The sequence below is a fragment of the Equus caballus genome, chromosome 28 (genome assembly GCF_041296265.1).
Source record: "Equus caballus isolate H_3958 breed thoroughbred chromosome 28, TB-T2T, whole genome shotgun sequence".
Classification (NCBI taxonomy): Eukaryota; Metazoa; Chordata; class Mammalia; order Perissodactyla; family Equidae; genus Equus; species Equus caballus.
This window is the reverse complement of record NC_091711.1, coordinates 30,757,489-30,779,104: the sequence shown is the minus strand read 5'-3', so window position 1 is coordinate 30,779,104 and position 21,616 is coordinate 30,757,489. Positions and strand designations below refer to the sequence as shown.

Sequence of the window (21,616 nt, the reverse complement as noted above, 5' to 3'; positions counted from 1 at the left end):
TGTCTTGGAGGATCTGAAAGATACAAAAAAGTAAATGTATAATTTAGCTCAAACACACAAATGTAGAACTTTAACTCACTTAAGCAATATTACTGTGCAATAATTCAGTACAGCATTTCAAAGAATTCTTTGGACTCATTCAAGAATCAAAAAAAAAAAAAAAAAAAAAGGAAAGCCCCTATCTGTCAGGAAGCTTGGGTACTTCACTAACTAACGAACTGTGAAATTGCATAAATGGTCCTTTGAGTTACTGATTGTTGATTCGGGAGTAAGGATGCGTTACTGAATAACTTCTAAGTTAACCAAAGTCAGAGGACTTACACAGGGTTTATAAAACCTCTAACTTTTCATGATTTAATATATCCATGTATAGATAAAGTCACTATCACTTGCCATGAAGCAAAAGTGAAAATTCTCACATAATTCTCCCTATGGGCCTGAAACTCACGTAACACAGACAAAAAATTGTTCAAGACTTCTTTTCAGCTTCCACTTTTGGCCCCCCACAGCCTCTTTTCCACAAAGCAAAGTGACGTTTTTAAAACATCAAACAGACCTTATCACTCCCCTGCTTCAAACCTCTCAGAGGTTTCCCAGAGCCCTTAGAAGTAAACCCAGCTCCTCCTCATAGCCCACGAGGCCCTACCTACCTCTTCACCTCATCTTATATGATTCCTCGCACTCCTTGTGTGCTAGCCATCTCAGCCTTCTGCCTGTTCTTAGAACACGCCAAGACTGTTCCACCTCAGGAACTTTGCGCTACTAGGCATTTTCTCCGCCTGAAATATTCTTCCCATGAGTGGGCAGGTATAAGCTCAAATATCACCTCCTTAGAGAGGACCCTGACCACCCTAGGAAAAACAGCACCCATCCACCCCAAGTTTGGTCACCTCTTATCACATTCCCTCATTTTAAGTTCTTCACATCTATCTGTCTCTCCTCAACATGCTCATGCTTTCTTCTACTTTCGTGAATATATGGAGTGTATTTCCAAGAGCTGTTCTAAGTCCTTGACTAATTCTATCATCTCTGTCATTTCTGGATCTGCTTTTATTGATTGTTTTTTCTCCGCATTATCAGCAACATTTTCTTCCTTCTTGGCATGCCTGGTAAAACTTGACTGGATGTCAGACACCGTGAATTTTATTTTCATTTAAATTTTTCAAGTTTTTGAGTTTTGTTCTGGGACGCAGTTAATTTACTTGGAAAAAGTGTGATCTTTTTAAGCTTTGTTAGGTGATGTCAAAGCAGCCTTTATTACAGGACTAATCTGCTCCAGCACTGAGGCAGGCTCCTGCCAAGGACTCTTCCTGACACCCTGGGTATTACAAAGTTTCTGCTCTGGCTGTTTGGGAACATGAGCTGTTCCCAGCCCTGTGTTAGCTGGAGGATTATTCTGGCTGTTCCTTTCTGGAGCAACAGGGACCAGATTTAGCCTCCCTGCCAAGCAACTAAAAGACTGAACAGAATATATGCCACACTGATTTTCAGACACTGGACAGCAGGCAGCAGAGGACAGTTAAGTGCCAAGAGAGGGAAACAGATGAGGTGAGTCCCAGACATCCCCAGCTTCCCGCCTGGAGGGTTTCAGGCATTAGTGTGGGAAGGAAGAGCCCAGGCAGAATCCAGCCATCTTCCTAAGATGAGAAGACAGAGTTGTGTGGCTTGGGGAGGCCAAAGAGGCTAGAATTCACAGGGCAGAGTACTGGAGAGGGAAGAGCTACACAGAGAATGATTTTCAGAGATCTGTAGTTGGGTGTCATTTTATTTTCCTCTCAGAACATCTGACATAATTCTAAGTATTTGTGTATTTATTTATTATTTTTCTCCTCATGATCCTGAGTCCTCACCTCATTCCCCACCCGGACAGTGTCTGGTAGGTAATAGGCATGCAGTGAGTATTTACTGAATAAATAAATGGACAGGAATTTCCGTTTCCTTTATTTCCTGCCACATCCCCAGTGCCTAGAACAGTGCCTGACATTGGTAGGGGCTCAATTAATATTTGTTGAAGGCACAAAAGAAAGAATGAGGAAAATAAAATGGTGCCTACCAAAATGGAAGGTGTGTTCTAAATCTCCAGATCTTGGTAATCAGAGAATATTATTTCATTACTAAAGCAGATTTATATCCATGCACAGCCCCAAAAAGCAGCATAAAATTTTGGCTGTGAATTTTCCATTATCATGGCCATATTTGAGGCAATTTACAAGGCATATCCATAAATCAAATGAAACGAATTTTAGCCAAATTAAAACTGTGCCTATTTATCATTAACTGAGGATCAACAGCAGAAGTCTGAGTCTGGATCTTCACTTCAAGTTCCATTTTCTCCAAGAAGCCTTCAGTCCATAAGACATTAAGTTTCCCTAAACTCCACAGAGTACACCTATGTCCACATACCTGCTTCAACAGAACACAAATATACTGTCTTGAATACAATTCAGAAGAGAACTTGCTGAGCACCATCTTGTGAAGCCTCCTGGCAGTTAGCAGGCTGGCTTGTCTTGTCTGATCCTGCTGCTTACCTTCATTCAAACACTATACCTATAGTAAGCAAGCATTTACTTTTAAAAGAGCTTTGAGGAACTCTGTCTCAAAATAACAAGGACGATGCTAACAGTATTCTATTCATTCTCCAACCATCCAGAATAAATGAGACTTGGAAGATGTCTACAATTCTAGACTCCTGAAATTAAAATCTAAGAAACATCAACCATCCCTGACTTTGGTTTCTGAGACATATACAGAACTAACTCACTCCCTACTAGTTCACCCCTTTTTAAAATATACACTTGATATCATTTGCATTTTCTAGCAATACATAAATATTTATAACAACAAAGATTCCCAATATATGGAAGAAGATTGTTTTAAAGAGATACTTTCAAAGAGTTACATAAGAAAGATTTAGGATGGATGTTAGGAAGGATGTTGGATACTCGGGCCCCCACCCATTTCCGAAGTAAGACACAGACTCATATCAGCCCAAGAAGACAGTCTCTACAGTGAGTCTCTCTCACCTTTTCTCGTTGGTCAAGGATGTGTGATACAGTTGCTGTCATACAGAGCAGTATCTGCAAAATCTTTGGTAAGTACCCATTGATCAGATGACTAATGTTCTTCAATACTATTTCAAGGCTATTTAAGATACCATGCTGACGACCCAAAGGAAGAACTTTAGACAAATCCAAATCTTCTACTGCTTGAATGACTGCAGAATGGCATTCTCCTAGTGAAAACAGAGGAACAGAGATATCATGCAAAGGGAAATATTCATTTGTTATTACTTATAATTATAGCTTCTTTTCAATTTTCCTCAATAGTACAGTATTTTCTGTTGTTATAATGATTTATAAATGATAACGTACTTTCCTCATGTACTATCCCCTTTTGATTCTTACTAAATATTCAGAGCTAGGTATGATAGGTTTTACTATTATTACTTTAGAGATGAAGAAACTAAGGAATAAAGCAGAATAAGAAACATGTGACACAACTAAGTCTCTAAACCCAACTGTCACCCTATTTATCCTATTCCTCAAAACCTGAGTTACTAACAGTCTTTTATTCTAACTAGCAACGTTCCATACAGCTTTCACTAACTACGCTGACTTCAGCAGTTTCGTAGAGAATGCCTTGTTACATTACAAACTCCCTGAAGGCTGAGAACCAAACGTTTTATTTGTCTTGTAGCCCCTGGTGAATAAATAAAACAAGAGCCCTTTCTAACAGCCGTCATACTGATTTCACACTTTAAAGACTTGAATTGTATGTTTGAGCTTGACTTCAAACCAACCGGTATGAGATCATGAGCTTACTGATTCATACACCTAAGTAGTCCATCCACAAGAGCATCATTTATAGCTGCCCTCCTACAATGAAGGCCATTACACTGAACAAAAACTTTTGTATTCATTAGAGCCAATTTCCTTCACAGGGCAATACTATAATGAATGAAAACCTTTTAAACAGCTGGATCCATTATCATAAAAAAAAATACGAAACATATGCAACACACCACCTTACAAATAAATATCTATGTTTGCCTAAAGCAAAGCAATTATGAGACTGGAGCAGAAGTTTTGTAGTCAGAAAGATCTGGGTTCAAATCCCAACTCCATCATTTTCTAGCTGAGTGGCCATAAGCAAAATACCTACTTCTCTTAGCCTCACTTTCCTCATTTGTAAAATGGGGACAAAAGTAATGAGGTATCAAGTAATGATACCTCAATGTGGTGGTTTTAAGGAACAATTGAGTCGTATGTAAAGGGGTCCATTATAATGTCTGGCATGAAGTAAGCACTCAATAAATTTTAGCGACTATTATTATTAATTACTAACATTGCATACCAGAGAACATACCACAGAGTCTTACAGCTCATTGTATACACTTATTACATCCACTTTGTTTAGACTGTGAGGTTGAGGGCACAGATTATAAATAGTCACTTTTCTATTTTCAACAGAGTGTCCAGGGCACAAAAGGTATTCAACAAATCATTACTCAATTATGAATGACCCAATCAATGAGTCAACACCAAGACAATGGAGATTAATTTAGCAGCATGCTTTATATTTCTTAGAGGAAACCTACTCCTTGTATAGGGATAAGTATTTACCATTTTTCAAATAGCCTAAATGCACAACAAAAAAGATACACATTTTCTAATCAGGGGCTTACAAACACATGGATGCTGATAATCCCCAGGATCAATCGTGAGCTCCACGTAATTCAAAGTTAAAATGAATTGCATTTCAGCAAAAGGACCAGCATTGAGACTGGGAGGAGCAACTCCATTAGAAAGATGCTAAGCATGGGAAACCTAGTCATTAGAAGTCCACAGCGGACAACATGCATTCAGAGTGAGAAGCAGTTGAGAGCTACCATTCTTGAAGTGCTTCACAGGTTCAAACAGCAGGTCTAAGAAGATCTGGATCTCCTCAGGTTGGGTCCCAGCGAGGAACCTCAGAACAATGGACATCCGGGTGCCTGAAGCCGATTTCCCCTGGGTTTTACTCCCAGTCTTATTCTTCATTCGGCCATACAAAATTCTAACAAGTTAAAAGAACACGATTTGTTTGCATGTTAATCCTAAAACATAATACTAGCTGTTTTGTTTTTCTAAAAGACTAGGATAGCAACGCAACAGACTTAAATGGATATATTATGAAACAAGGAAGAATGAAAATAGAAATTAGATACTTAGCATACAAATTTAGACAAACCATAAAAAAACAAGGCTAAGGTTAACAGGAAGAAGGAAATAGTAAAGACAAAGGCCAGAAGGTAGTTCTTTGTGGGAGAAAAAAGCAGGGGGCCAGCCCGGTGGCACAGCGGTTAAGTTCGCATGTTCCACTTCTTGGTAGCCCGGGGTTCGCCGGTTTGGATCCCGGGTGTGGACATGGCACTGCTTGGCAAAAGCCATGCTGTGGTAGGCGTCCCACGTATAAAATGGAGGATGATGGACATGGATCTTAGCTCAGGGCCAGTCTTCCTCAGCAAAAAGAGGAAGATTGGCAGTAGTTAGCTCAGGGCTAATCTTCCTCAAAAAAAAAAAAAGCAATAAAATAGGTAAGCCACAGGTAAGTCTAATCAAGGCAAAGCGAAAACAAGACTATACAACTAAAAGGAAACAAAACTAGAGAATATAACTGTAAGTAAAATAAGGAAACTGAAAAGATTTCAATTTAATGAAAATATAGTGCTCATATAGTTTTACAGGTGAATTTTTTAAACTTTCAAGGAAAAATAATTTCTATATTATATAGTTTCATAGCAGAGAGAAAGAAAACAGCCCTTTTTCATTTATGATAGTGGTATAACTGTGATATTGAGACTGGTTAAGGAACAAAAATAAAACTATATACCAATCTTGCTTATAAACAGAAAAAACAGCATTTTTAAATACAGTATCCAGTGCTGCAGTAAAACTATACCAAAGCCAAATGAGGATTATCCCAGGAATGGAAGGAAGAGTCATTAGTAAAATCTATTAGATTGATACAGAACGATAGCTCACAGGAAAAAGTTAATATGACCATTTTAATACATGCTCAGTCGGCGTTCTAATAAAATTCAACATCCACTCCTGATAAAATTCTAAATAACCCAGTAACAGAAGCTACTTTCTTTCCTTTTTTTTTTTTTTTTTAAAGATTGGCACCTGAGCTAATATACATTGCCAATCTTCTTCTCCCCAAAGCCCCCCAGTACATAGTTATATATTCTAGTTGTAGGTCCTTCTGGTTGTGCTGTACGGGACACTGCCTCAGCATGGCTTGATGAGCAGTGCCATGTCCGTGCCCAGGATCCAAACTGGTGAAACCCCAGGCCGCTGAAGCAGAGTGTGCGAACTTAAACACTAAGCCACAGGGTGGGCCTCCTACTTTCTTAACATGATAAAACTTATTGACCTAACATTCAAAATTCAAAGACAGTGGTTTAGACCTTTTTGATATTAGGACCCCTTTACACTCTTAAAAATTATTGACGTCCCCAAAGACTTTTTAAGTACGTAAGTTTTATCTATTGATATTTATGATATAGAAATTAAAACAAGTTAACAGAAATAACATTTCTAATAAAAAATTATATTTTCCAAACCACTCCCTTCCAAAAATTAGTGAGACTAGAGGCATTGTTTTACTTTTGTTTGTTCAAATTTCTTTATTATCTGGTTTATTAGAAGATAACTGAATCCTCATCATCTACTTCTGCATTCAATCTGTTGCAAGATATTGCAGTTGAAGAAAATCTAGACTTCTACAGATATACAGTTGGAGAAGGAAAAAATATTTTTTTAACTTTCAGATAATTCTTTTCCGATAATTGTGGATATTCTACTTTGACACTACTTTGAACTTCCACAAGTGGTAGTTTCTTAAGGCTAGTTTCAATGTAGAATCTGAAACTATATCAACATACATTGTGAACTCTGTTACATTAAAATCTATCTTGCACTTTGAAGGGATCTTTTATCCACGCATGGTTCTATAACATGCATCAGTTATTTGGAAAACATGTGATTCTGGAGACAACAAGTGTGCAGAATAAGTATTTTATGCATATTTTCCACTTCGCCATACAGAATGGTAAAAAGATACGTACTCTAGGGTTGAGACTCATGAGGGACATTAAGTGAAACTAGATCTTTTTATAAACTCCAGGTGTGTGGCAATGAAGAATGAGTAGCACAGTTTGGAGCCCCTGTCCTGATTCATGCTAAGGCACCAGGAGTTTTACCCTACACTGTTTTTGCCTGCGGCACAAGCGTTAGCACAATGAAAAAAGATAATGTCTTAGTAGTACTATGAAAAAAGTTATAACCTTGGTGACCTGCTGAAAGTGTCTTAGGGACAGCCCCCTGACACGAACGAGCAGACCACACTTTAAGAACGGCTGCTCTGGAGGAAAATAACCCAACCACTACCATCACAGTTAATTCTTCTTGGCTATGGAGGTAATACATAGATTAAAATATGGAAACAAAGACAATAAAAAATTAATTTGACCAATATTTACTAGGGGCCATGGAGTTTACCTTCTGCAGGGGAGATAAACAATAAGAAAGAGGCTATGCTGGATGATTAAGTACAGTCACGTGCCGCATAGTGACCTTTCAGTCAACGACTGACCACATATACAACACTGGTTACAGAGGTTAGTACTATATAGCTTAGGCGTGTAGTAGGCTATACCATCGAGGTTTGTGCAACTACACTCTATGATGTTTGCACAATTATAAAATAGCCTAATGACACATTTCTCAGAACGTATCACCATTGTTAAGTGACACATGACTATATTGTGAGGACAAATAAAGGGAGGTAAGGGACTAGAGAGTGATTAGGGGAACGAGTGATTTTATATAAAGAGGTCAAGGAAGGCATCTCTGATAATAGGATGTTTGAAATGAGACTGAGTAAAGAAGAGGAGTTAGCTGTCATGTGTCCCAAGCAGAAGGATGAACAAGTCCAAAAGACTCTGAACTGGGCTCTGAGGCGGGTGGGAAATGAAAGGAACGTGGTTAGAGAGGCAGTCTGGGGCTAGGTTATACCAGGCCCTCTAAAGACTAGTAAGGACTTTCTATTTTATTCTTGTAGAATAGGACCTCAAAGGGTTTTTAAACAGGGGACTAACAATCTGACAACGGTTATTTACTATTATTTTTCAACCAAGAAAATCCAAGGAAAACTATTAAAAATAATAACAAAGTTTTGTAATGTGGATAGTTAAATAATTAACACAAAAAATCAACAGCTTTTATATCTCATAGTTAGTTACCTACTAAATGAATGAACTATTTTTAGTATTTCTCAAAAATGAAACTTAGAGAAATATTGGAATTAATTTCAAGACTATTATTATTTTTTATTTTTTTCCTCCCCAAAGCCACAGTACATGGTTGTACATCCTACTTGTAAGTTGTTCTAGTTCTTCTATGTGAGCTGCTGCCACAGCATGGCAACTGACAGACGGGTGGTGTGGTTCCGTGACAGGGAAGCAAACCCAGGCCACTGAAGTGGTAAGTGCTGAACTTTAACCACTAGCCCACCAGGGCTGGCTCTTAACATTATTACTAAAATAATGCCACAGTAAGATCTTTCCTCATGTTAGGGACAAAATATTCTAAAGTAAGTCTCTCTAACGATTTGACTATCCCAAAAGGTCCAATTAAAAAAAAAAATCAAAAGACAATACAAAATGAAATATTCCATTACAACTGGAGAAAAAAATTATAATACTAATATTCACAATTGTTTCTGTGATCAACTTTTTAAAAAATCAGTTTTCAGACAGTGTAAATACCTCATCAGAATAGGAAACAGATCTGCTCGGTGGGTTGTTTTCACTACTGTATTATCTTCAGAAATGCTAAAATGCACTATTTCTTCCTTAAAGCTTCTGTCTTCAAGCAATCTTTGTAAGTTTTCCCTTTAAAAATAGAATACAACACAAATCGTCACTTAACGGTACTTTTAAAAAATGCAATACGTAGAATAATACGTATAATTGAAATAGGTATTAAAGAATAGTCTCTATTGTGGTTGACATCCATAAAGGAAAATCTTTACAAAAATACTTTCCAAAATGGCAGTTTTTCAAATTTTAAAAGGTAAAAGGAATGGTAAGGAGTTAGACTTAGTCAATAATTCAGCAGTCTAAAAGAGCATAATACAAAAGCTTTCTTCAGTTCTTAGAAAGTGATTATTGTGATTCCCAAAGTAATCACTAAGATTTTACGACATTATATAAGCAAGGAGAAATATCACCTTCTTCAACACATACTTTTCAATTAATATTCTCTTTCCTATCTAATTATTATCCATGGAGAAGCACTCTTAACAAACAAATATACCTCCAATTTTCATTTCTTACCTGAAAATAGCACTATGATTGCCTTAGAAAAGAAGGAAATTTCCCAGGCCTTCATGAAATTATTTTAGAAGAGGCTGTCAGGTAGAAAGACAAATATCAGCCAAAGAATAGCATTTCTTTAGCTTCAAATAACTTACCTGTAAGGAAGGATATGTGGATGTTTATACGTCATTATGCAATCCAGCGTTATTTTTTGCACCATTTGATCTTGGTGTAGCAACAACTAAGAATGATATTTTGTAGAATAAATTAATGAAGTCACATATACATGTACCACACGATAGCAATTTACTTGCATTAATTTGCTAAATTAGATCTCTTAGAATCTAAATCTTTAGAGGTAGGTTAAAGCTGATGCCTGACAACAGCCTTACATTTTCCTGGAGGTAAAGGAGGATGAATAGAATATATGCACAGAACAAAACAGAAACAAAACTCTTGACGTCTGCATCCCACATGCCAGACACTCGGCTCTATCAGTTTCTGCCAAGACCAATTCTCTACGTGAATCTGGATTTACATCAGGTGGGCTGGTCCTGTGACAAGGAAAAGCTCATATAATACCAGGAAGGTATTGGCAGGCAGTACGATGCCAGGAAAGAAGACCCAGCTCTGAGGCCTTTCTGATGTCAGCTCAGAATTCTGCTTCCTGTGGATAACTGAGACTATTGAGCTCTGGCTTTATAAACAAGTTATATCCAAATTATGCGCAGAACATGGATAAATTCTGCTGAAATTATGTAAGTTTCATCTAAAAAACATCCAAATGAAAAAGAAAATTTAGTTTCCCCAGATGGCTCAGAATGACATCCAATGCTTTTTCTGCTTCTGACATTAAATTTTTTCTGCAACCTTCTCTGGAATTCAGGGTCATATATTGTGACTGCAACAGACTATTTCAACTATCGGCTTGAACTCAATCTGACAGATCCTGAAATCCTAGAGCTCCATAAGGTTAACCTACCTGGATGTGAAAAGTAGCCAACTGCTCTCGGCACGTCCCCTCCTCCCTTCCAAAAGCTAATTCTCATCATGTAATTCATGTTTTGCTACACTCACTGTTAATACAGCCAATGTTTAGTCACCAAAGATGCCTTTAAAATCAACTGAATTAGCGCTGTCTAAAATTATTTCTCAAAGTACAAAAAAAAGTCTATTAATTTAAAAACAAATTATACTTAAAATGTAGACATGGGCCCTATTCAACAATTATTGAAAACCTAAAAGTTACTTTGGCAAAGGAAATGGTAGAGAAAAGTTCAAAGAATTGTAGTGGCAAGAATTTAATTTACTTACCTGAAGATACAGTTCATATAATTTGGATTCCAGATATAAGGCCCGTGGATTCGAAAACTTAGAGAAAACTTGCAAATGGGCGATTAACTGCCTAAGAAAAGGAAAAATAAAAGGAGAAAGTGGGTACTACAGATAAAAAACAAAGATTATTTTCTTAAGATGATAGTACTCACTAGGTTTAGTCTCTCTGACAAGTGTTCAAAAACACCTTGACTAGAGTTTCATTGTTAATTGCACAAACAAGTTTTAATTATTGAGAAAATTATTCTCCAGAAATTCCAAATCTCAGGCAGGCCATCCCCTGAAATCCAGGTTCCCTACCCCAGAAAATCATTCAGAATGTGCTTAGAATAGCTTAAATTAAACCAAACATAGAAAGAAATCAAAACAATAATACATTCCAAAATAGAACACAGATGATTTTTGGAATGATTCGATTCCTTGTCTAGTTTCTATGCAGTAAACAGGGAAGTGTTAAAATATATTCTTCCTTATTTTCATTTAAGATAAATACGGCTGTCAGGCAACAGAGGGTCGAGTTTAGGTGACCATGCCTCTTGCTTACCCAGAAGGAGGAAGAGCGAGCAATGTTCTGTGGTCAAAAGTTACACTTGAAGATGGGACTGCCTCAGAGCAAATTATATCATCTACTAAAACAGACTGAGAGGAGAGCTTCTACTTCATTTCTTCCTAATCCATAGGCTCTAGGAGGCTTTAAAAATACTTGAGAAAACTGTTTTCTCTCTGTGTACAATCCATACGATATATTAGAACTTTAAAAAAACTCTGAACGAATAAATTGTCAAGGTTCGAAGAGATTTTATTTGCTTATTTCAAGAACAAAAGCAGGGAGAAGCAAAGAAGGTGGAAAGCACACTGCGTGTGTGATTCTGCCATCCTGAGCTATGTGACTTTGGCAGAAGTTATTTAATTCATGTCTCTGAGTCTCAGTTCCTCATCTTGACGAAGGCAAGACCTCCCCGGTTTTCCACAAGGATTAAATGAAAGAATACTAGTTGTGGGGCCTCTGCTCCTAAGAATTTAGCAAACAATGCATTCCTCTGCTCCTGGGCAAAAGAAAGCAAAACTGTGGAAGTCCCACTACTTAATATAGAGAAAATAAGCTGGAAATTATGACCTCTTTAGATATTACAGAGAAATAAGAGTAAGGGTAGCACTATTGTTTATACTTAGTTTCAATCTCTGTGATGATTAGCCTTATGTGACACTGGGCTAGGGTACAGTACTGAGTTATGTAATGAAACACTAATCTAGGTGTTACGATGAAAGTTTATTTCGTAGATGTTGTTAACATCTAGAGTTGGTGGACTTTAAATAAAGATTACCCTCAACCATGTGGATGGGCCTCATCCAATCAGTTGAAGGCCTTAAGAGCAAAAACTGACGCTTCCCAAATAAAGAATTCTGCCACAAGACTATAACATAGATATCGTACCTATGAATTTCAGACTCAAGCCTACAGCATCAAATCCTGCCTGAGTTTCCAGCCTGCTGTCAAGCCCTACAAATTCTGGACTTGTTGGCTCCCATAATCACGGGAGTTAATTTCTTAAAGTAAGTCTCTTCATATATACATACATCTCCATTTCTTTGGTTCTGTTTCTCTGGAGAGCCCTGACTGATGTAATGTCCCTGTAATAACTTAGCGCTGAGCTCTTGCAGTTTTACAAATAAACTTTTAAAATTTTCTATTGAAACATCAACTCCTATCCCCAACATTTATTAAGTACCTTTTTCATGTGCCATGTAGCCTCAAAGAGCCAAAGAGAACAGGAGCTAATTTACACGTTCTCAATAAATACTTGCCAATGAGGAGATGTTCCATGAAAGATTATGAACTTGGACTATGAATACACTGAGATGGCACCAAGAATGTGATAATCACTATGCTCACATTTTCTATGATGGTTTATGCTATCAATAGTCTAGGTTTGGCTACAGGGGGTAGAAAAATTAGTTAAGACACAGACCTTAAAGACTTTCTCATTTACATGGCAGATCTATAAAAAATTAATATCCAAGGCAAGGAGTAACACTATAATATAGGTATGAATGCTGTTTTAACAGTTTAGAGTCAGGTAAGACAACTTTCAGTTTAAAAAACAGGAAAAGCTTCAGTGAAGCAGGAGCATGGGAACTGTGCCTTGAAGCCTGAACAGAATTTCAACTGGTAGAAACGAGGCAAGGACACAGCAAAGGTCAAAGGTCAAGGAGTGAGAAAGGAAGAGGTGTGAATGGATAAATAGCTTATTCAATTATTCAACAAACAAATATGAGAATTAATCTTTTGCTAGCTCTTATGCTGAAGGATATAAAGAAGAAAACAGCAATCTTTGTCTTAGAGGAAGTAAGTAGTAGGGGATAGGATGTGAGAGTTGTGAGAAGGCAGAAGCAGAGAAGGAACTGCAGTTCCATAGAGCTTGGCCACGATCTTTCCTGCCCCTGTGCTTTACACACTACTTCCATTAGCTGGCAAGTGCTGCGCTGCGCTAGCTGCCTGGCAAACTTCCATCTTTCAGCTTCAAAGGTGCCCTCTCCTTTGTGAGTCTTCCCTGTGTGGCACAATTGAGTCATTCCTTACTGTGCTCCTGTAACTCCTTTAAAAACATTTCTCCTTTGAGAATATTTCACCAGGCATTAGAGTGTGCTCCCTGCATTGCAGAGGCAGTGTAGCATTCATCTTTGTAGCCCAGCACTTAGTAAAAGGCACTCAACACAGTGGCCGCATGGATGAACTACGAAATGGCTCATGGGAAAGACTCAACGGGCATACCAGATTGAGATCTAAAGTCTTAAAATAACACAGAGGCACCAATCCAGTTTTTGACGCCCCAATTCAGACAATCATCACGTAAGCTGGAGTAACTTCTGAAAGCGTGATCACTTCTTTTCCTAAGGTTTCCAACAATTTAGGTTAAATGAATAATCCAGAGAATAAGGAGGAGAATGTAACAGCATGAAAAAAAAAAAGTAACCAGAAGGAGGTAAGTCAAAAAGCAAAGTAAAAGTGCTGACATGCTTATTTACAAGAGAAAAGATGTTCCATTACGTGTTCCCTTCGCACACAAACACAATGACCTGGTGCTGGGAAAGCAAATGACAAAGGTCAAGGAGCATTTAACAGCTCCAGGCCCCAACACTCTTATCTACAAAAAGGAGCTATGATAAGATGACCTCAAAAGTCCCCCCAACACTAACATCCTGTGGCTGAACAAGAAAAAATAAATAATAATAAGCAAGCAAATAAAAAACTCAGAATACTGGTGGTTTTCTTTGGGCTATAAAAGAAAATCCCAGGAAGATGCAGCACTTACATAAATAATTATCTGAGTAGTTCATTTTGTCCAGGGCTATTTCACATTAGAGATCTCTTCCCGTTCCTCCTAGAACCAGTCACCCGTGATCTATCAGCAAGGTTGAACTTACTTTGCCGCAGCTCTTCTTGTCTTTTTTTTCTGTGAGGGTTCATCTTGGGGCACCACCTCCTCCTCCAACTCTTCATCATCTCCAGCAGCAGCTTCTTCTTCTATTTCCTCTGCTGCCACTCCTTTGCTTTTTCTTCGCAGATCCTGGGTTGGAGCAACCTGCAGATCTGCTGGGTAATACTCATTGCTGCAGTGGAAAGAGAGTGACATAAGACAGATGAAGCTGAAATGTTCTAATTGTTTACGAAAGAGGTATGTCCACAGTTCACAGAATCACTCACTGAAGAGACATCTGAGACACCTCATGCCTCTTCTACAACATTATTCTTTTTTATTCAGCCCTTCTTAAGCACCCTATTTGACAAGTCAATCATGAACTGAAGAAGACAGCCCGTTCCATTGTTACACTGTTGAAAATACTTGGAATGTCTATTTTGGACAGAGCTGAAATCAGTCTCCCTGTCTCTGGAACCACAACTAGGGGAGGCAGGTGTAGGGGTGGATTCTATTAAAGTATAGCATGAAGACCATGCTGGTCACTTTCTACCAGATATACTCTACTTTGCCAATGTCCATTAAAAAATGTCCAGGTATGGTCTGATAAGACAAATGGAACTATCAACTCTGCTGCTTTTGGGGGTAGTCACAACACGACACAGACTCAAACTGAATGTCGTGGCAATGAAAATTAGAAGGTCTTTAAGTTTTGTCTCTTCTAAACTAAGTTGGTGCATTTGGTATTCACATTGGTTTTTACTGAATTCCATCCCTTCAATTTTGGTCCACTGTTGTAGGTAGCTAATATTCTCAAGAAGACTGTCATTGAGTGCATTAGTTTTGTGTCATTTTAATTCATTCATCCGGCAATAATTTGTTTGTTGTCTGTTTTGTGCATGGCACTGGGCTATATATAAGGAAAGTGATCAGACCGACTTTAAAGTCCGCACTCAAAAATACACTATAAATAACATGAGAATGTTGAGGATAACATCCTACCAACACACCTGGAAGAAACTCCAGGTTAATATACAACTGGAAGGCTGGAACACTACCATATTCAATTTTGTATTCTCACTAAGCAGGATCTAGCACTTAATAAAAAATGGATAAATGAATGAAACGAGCAAAGTTGCTCTGTCAATTACAAATTGTACCATCATCCACTTAATAACATTCCTATTACACTCAACATTTGATTAACCACACAGCATATTTTTAAATTTTATCTCCATGCACAGCATGTTCACTCCTTCATTTATTAATTAAGATAATTCACACAAGGCACTTATGAGAGTGTCTAGCACACAGCAAGTGTTCATTAAATGTCACCTATTATTGGGATATTTTCGCCATTGTTAGTCATTCATTCCTGCTTCCGGTTTGGTTCTTCTCAAAGAATGTTTAGATTCACAAATTAGTTCTAATATCAAAATGTTTGAAACATATTTAGAAATATAAATTTCTAGCTAACAAAGTAAAAATAAAAAGCCCATAATATATTTCAAAGTCAGAATTAAAGGTGACCTTCGGGTTTTCCATTAGTTTGAATCATCTACAAAAGTATGTGTATAGGTAATCATTACCAACTAATCTTAAATATTTTAAAAAATTGTGTATTTTTAGTCTCTAAATCTTAAACTCAGAGACCCACTTTCTGTTACAGCCTCTTCTCTCTTCTAGGATACTGAGTGGTCTTGGTTCTTCTTCGATCACTCTTGCTTGGTTTCCTTTGCTGGTTCCTTGTCTCCCAACCTCTAAACATTGGTATCAGTCTCTCCCTACATTCACACTCTAGGTGTGGCTTCATTCCCTGTCTTATAAGTTTAAGAGCCATCCATATGCTGACAATTCTCAAATTTATTATCTTAAGACCAAACCTTTCCCTTGAACTTTAAATTCCAAATTCAACTGTGTACTCAACACATCTACTTAGATGTCTATCTAGTATCCCAAGCTTAACATGTCTAAAAATGAACTCTTAATCTCCCCACAAACCTGAAAACTTCTGCATTCCTCTCAACCTCAGTAAATGGTAACTCTGCTGCCAGCTGTTCAGGTCAAAACCTTAGAGACATCCTCAATTCGTCCCCCCGCTGCCCTTCCTGCACTCCCCTCCACCAACACATCCATACCACATCTAATCTGTTGGCTGATCAATCCAACAGATACTACATCTGATCTGTTGGCTGATCAAATCCCGCAGGCTGATCTAGCTGCAATCCTTCAAAAATATATCTTATTGAATTTAAATCCTTCCCAGAATACCGAGAATTCAACCACCTCTCATCATTTGCATTACTACCACCTTGATCTAGTCACCATCATTTCTTACCTGGACTTTTACAATATGTTTAACTGGTCTCTGTGCTCTGACCACTGCCCCCTACAGTCTATTCTCAACACAGCAGCCATAAAAATCCTTAAGAAAATTTAAGTCATGTCATCTGTTAAACCTTCTACTGGCTTTCCATTTCATTGACAGAAAAAAACAAAGTCCTTTTTACCACTTAAAGGCCCTACACAATTTGGTCTCCTGTTAACTTTTTGCCCTCATCTTCAGCTACTTTCTTTCTGGATCACTCTGCTGTATCCACTCAGACTTCTTTGCTGTTCCTTAAACAAGCCAGGTGTGCTATGGTTTGCACTGTTAAGGTAAACAACCCTAACCTACGGTATTTTCCCATGTAATGAAATACTACTGGAAAACATACTTTCTTTTGATTGATTAGTACTGTTTTGTGTACCACATCCCTTATCTTTAGAGTTTTAAAGCAATCTGAGTCTCACATAGCATATCTAGTCAAAACAAAACAACGCTCCAGAAAGTTCTTGTGATACTTTGAGAGTACATTCCTCAGCATCATGGGAAACAATCAAGAGGTTCAAAACAGAGTGGCTGGGGTTGGGTTACTGCAAAATACTTTTAAACTCTAGGCAGGCAAGAAAACAATGAACAAGAGAGTAAGAAATAACAAGGCCTTTGTACACTGATCTAAGTCAATATGGTCTCCTTATTTTGTGAACTGGAAGTTTTTATTAATACCATTTGTGGGCAGGCTAAATTTTAATTCATGTAAAATTCAGTGGTGAACAAAACTAGTTTAGTTGTTATCTGATAGAACCAGTGCTTCAGAGATGCGCCAATGATACAAAAACACGACAAATGTAGAAAGAACTCAGCCAATCTGGGAGCCTAATATTTTGTACCTTCTCTTCCTCATACCCTACCAGGGACATATTCCTAGAAGGGAACACTTACTTGATAAATCTCAAGAAAAGTGGGGAAAGCTCCCTGGACCGTGGCTCTACCCTCTCTGGGAATTTTGCTAGAGCTCGCCAGAGCAAAAATCGAAAATTGGTATGGTCCAGTCTGTCCTGACAGTTGGTTTTCAATGCCAATTGCTCAAGATAAAGAGTTCCAACATCTCCTTCCTGAGTCTGCTCCCAACTTTCATTTCCAGTGGGCTTCTCCTCATCTCTTATATAACTTTGCAGTTCTTGCTCTGAAAGAAAAAAAGTCATCATAACCACTAGATAAATGTTAACATTTGTCCTATTAGTTTCCTCACATAAGGGAATTTCTTTCTCTAGCAATATAAGGAAACAATCAACCATATCCAAAGGTTATCAAAGATAATACATTTCTCATTTATATTCCTCAATTTCATGTGTAATCAAGCAGCCAAAATTAAACAGTTAAACTGACACTTTTGCTCTCAGCCCTGATTCACATCCCCTTACATACCAGCATGTGTAGCTGCTTTTTCTAGATGTTCATAGTAGACTTTCCAAAATTGCTTATTTTCCATTTCATGTGCATGAGAACTAAGAGAAAAGATCATAAAACAAAAAATGTGGAATGGTCCTTATAGGGAAAAAAAAAAGAGTGAAAAGATATAACTAAAATGTTAATTTAAATTATCCTGAATGTGGGGTTGTAAACAACTTTTGTACTTTCTACATTTTTCAAAATGCCTGCACTGAGCACAAAGAATTCTTACAGTCATAAAGTACTACAGGGTATTTTTAAAAACCTAAGTAGATCTATATAAGAAGACTATTTTTAAGGCATGGTAACAGGAACAGAGTATGGGGTATGAGGTATGGCCCATCAAGGGAAAGAGAGGCCTCTGTTTAGACAGAAAACTCAATTTGTTCAAAGTTAATTTTAAAATGTTGGTTTTTCCTCCACCAAATTCAAATATACTTATCATTAACACAAAGGCAAAATAAATATTCACTAATTACATGAAACATTAACTTTCAGAACTTAAGAAGGAGAAATTAGATGAATCATATGTGTTTACATAATTTGATATCCTCGCAAGAATATTCTCAAAATGTTTATATTCTTTCTGTCATTAATTTTCTGAGAATATGCATAAACTTTACATGAGAAATGAATTATATATGTTGTTGACTATTGTAAAAAATTAACCGATTTTTAGACAGAAAGATGTACCCAACAGGAAGACAGCCCAGCCAGCTATGAAGAACCATTAAAGGCATTCAGTAACTGAAGAGCTAACATTTTTGATAGTGCCTATTGGTAGCACACGTCAGATTCCTCCTTAAGTGCAATAAACAAAATCCGGAAGTTGATGTTAGAAGGCCCTGCTTTCAGCATAATGGTTTGACGGCTTTAAGGGCAGTAAAAGGCAGACAAATTGGTTCCAAATTGGAAAGGGATTTGTTTCCTCCGCTTCTGTCAAATAAGAACTAATACTTAGGTTTTGAGAGGCCACATATGACATATTTCCAATTTGACAAAAAGCCAGAGTAGACCATATGAAGAGAAATGTTTCCAAATGGACGGGTTTCTACATATGAGGCAGAACATAGGTATTTTCTATGTGATTATTAAGATCCTTTTTAGAGCTAACGGGATTTTGGAAACTTGACAGCAAGAGTTTTAAAAAGTTCTTATTTTTAAAGTTTGGCTCAATGACTCAATACATATAAAGAAAATTATGTAATTATTATACAATACTTTGTTATTGCAAAAAAAATTAAACAATACAGACATAGAATATAAAGTAAAAAAAAAAAAGTCCTCCACAGTTACTTCAATGTACAAAGAAACTAGACATAACATTTAAACTGTTGAAAAACTTGGCCTCAGAGACAGTAATTAATGTTTATTTTTTCTTCACTTTGTCCCACAAAGGATTTAAGGTAGCTATAAATACTATACACACCTATTCATTTAAATCACACCTAGGAGGATAATACTGGCCTTATTACTCTGTAGTAGTTAAAGCATAACAGCTTCATTCATTTAATCCATGCTTACCTTATGAGCTCAATAACAGGATCCCAGAGAGCACTGAAGTTAACATATAACATGCCTAATAAATAACGAAGTGGCACCTGCAATTGTAAGAGACTAGTTTAGTAAATGGGTAATAAACTATAACAGAATGGCCCCCAAAATGCAAATATCCTGACTCAGACAACCTGAGGTCTGGAAGGAAGTTTGTGTTTTACGAAAAAGGTTGTAGGTACCAATCCAAAATTCAGTGTATAATTTTCCTCCTCTCCCCAAAATGCCACTTGCTATTTAACACAGAGGAATCACTAAAGACAGTATTCAAACTCACCCCAATGTCCACGCTTAAAGAACAGATATGAGTAAACAGATTTGACTCATGATTAAATTCCCTTCTAACAAATACTGCTGTTACAGTACTCAATAAAGCACAGAGGGCAAAGAACCCAAGAACGTATGCTGTGAATGGCAGCAGAGACTTCACAAGCAGATGTCTGAGTTCTCAAAACTAAGCATTAAATAAAGAATTCAGTTCAGAGGGTCTAAAGTTTTCTCAGTTGCCTTTTGAAACGACAGTCACGGTTACTGACGTCCCCATGTGCTAGGGAGGCACCACGTAGAATGGTAGTTCTATTATTATTTGGGAGGGGGGTGTTTGTATGTACTTTAGCAGCCGAACCGTTTTTCCAAATGAAATGTAACAAAGGACACTAACATATAACACAGGTTAAGAACAGAACTGCTCTCATTGAGGGGGAATGCCTCCATTTGGCCTTATTCCCAAGGAGTCTGTGATGTATCTTCAAGAATCATGGACAGAAAATCCCTGTACAAAAGGTATAGGGCTGATGTCCCACAGCAGTGAACAAATCTGGAGAAGAAAGTCAGGCTTCAAACTTGATGTTGAATCCTCCTGTTGCCACTTCCTACCTACCTTCACATACTACACAAATACTCAGGGAAAGGGAGGACAGTAAATTATTTCTACTGTTGAAAAGGCTGGCAGAGCCATTTAACTCAAAGCATGTAAGAAAACTGGGGATTTATCAGTTTTAAAAATTTCTTTTTTTTTTGTGACTACTTGGTATGCTCCTCTTTTCAAAAGCCAGCTAAACATATACTAAAGCATAAATTAAGTAAAAAAGAAAAAAAGAACAGTTTTTTTTTGTTTGTTTTTGAGGAAGATTCGCCCTGAGCTAACATCTTTGCCAATCTTCCTCTACTTTGTATGTGGGTCGTCACCACAGCATGGCTGATGAGTGGTGTAGGTCTATGCTTGGAATCTGAACCCGCAAACCTGGGCTGCCGAAGTGCAGCACGCCGAACTCAACCACTACATTAAGGGGCTGGCCCTGAATTTTTGTTGTTGTAGTTGTTAAGGAAGATTTGCCCTGAGGTAACATCTGTTGCCAATCTTCCCTTTTTTTTTTTGGCTTGAAGAAGATTCATCCTAAGCTAATATCTGTGCCAATCTTCCTTCACTTTGTATGTGGGTCACCACCACAGCACAGCTGATAAGTGGTGTAGGTCCATCCCCAGGATCCAAAGCCATGAATCCAGGCCGTGGAAGCAGAGCACATTGAACTTAACCACCAGGCCATGGGGCCGGCCCCTGACCACTGTTTTATACCTCCTGTAATGGCCCATCAGGGACTGCAGTCTGCACCACATCATGTCTTAGTTTTCTTAAATGAAGAAGCTTCTCTCTGTAATCGTTCACAGTTGCTGGAACAAGTTCTGCCTGGCGTAATATAGCAAAGGCAGACTGACGCTCTGAGAGCCCATCATCCTGAACAACCAGAGAAAACCAAGGAGGCAGATCAGTATTCTGATTTTCCAGAAAGAACAACGATGTGACCAAAGGTCTAAAAAAGAAAAACTGGCATATGTTAGTGTTTTAAATTAAATAAGCAAAATCTTTTCTTTCTTTTTTTTTTGGTCAGGAAGATTGGCCCTGAGCTAACATCTTCCTCTTTTTGCTTGAGGAAGATTGTTGGGGGGCTAACATCTGTGCCAATCTTCCTCTATTTTGTATGTGGGATGCCGCCACAGCACAGCTTGACAAGCGGTATCTAGGTCTGCACCCAGGATCTGAACCAGTGAACCCTAGGCCACCGAAGTGGAGCATGCGAATTTAACCACTAAGCCACTGGGTCCGCCCCAACAATTTTTGGGTAAATGATTCATTTTTCCTCACACCATTTACTTTTTGGTAGATAATTT

General features: G+C 37.8%; 1 protein-coding gene across 2 annotated transcripts in view; it reads right to left on the bottom strand.

The window, feature by feature from the left end:
* The window catches only part of UTP20 (UTP20 small subunit processome component), a 92,895-nt gene that overhangs the window by 45,286 nt on the left and 25,993 nt on the right, over window positions 1-21,616 (bottom strand). For both annotated transcript variants that reach the window (XM_014736768.3, XM_001496795.6), the window contains exons 18-27: window positions 21,024-21,182; window positions 19,418-19,494; window positions 17,870-17,949; window positions 17,384-17,627; window positions 14,126-14,311; window positions 10,679-10,769; window positions 9,520-9,605; window positions 8,813-8,938; window positions 4,889-5,055; window positions 3,024-3,232 (exon numbers count right to left, since the gene is read on the bottom strand). In XM_014736768.3, the coding sequence (XP_014592254.1) occupies window positions 3,024-3,232; window positions 4,889-5,055; window positions 8,813-8,938; window positions 9,520-9,605; window positions 10,679-10,769; window positions 14,126-14,311; window positions 17,384-17,627; window positions 17,870-17,949; window positions 19,418-19,494; window positions 21,024-21,182 (1,425 nt within the window). The remainder of the gene's footprint in view (window positions 1-3,023; window positions 3,233-4,888; window positions 5,056-8,812; window positions 8,939-9,519; window positions 9,606-10,678; window positions 10,770-14,125; window positions 14,312-17,383; window positions 17,628-17,869; window positions 17,950-19,417; window positions 19,495-21,023; window positions 21,183-21,616) is intronic.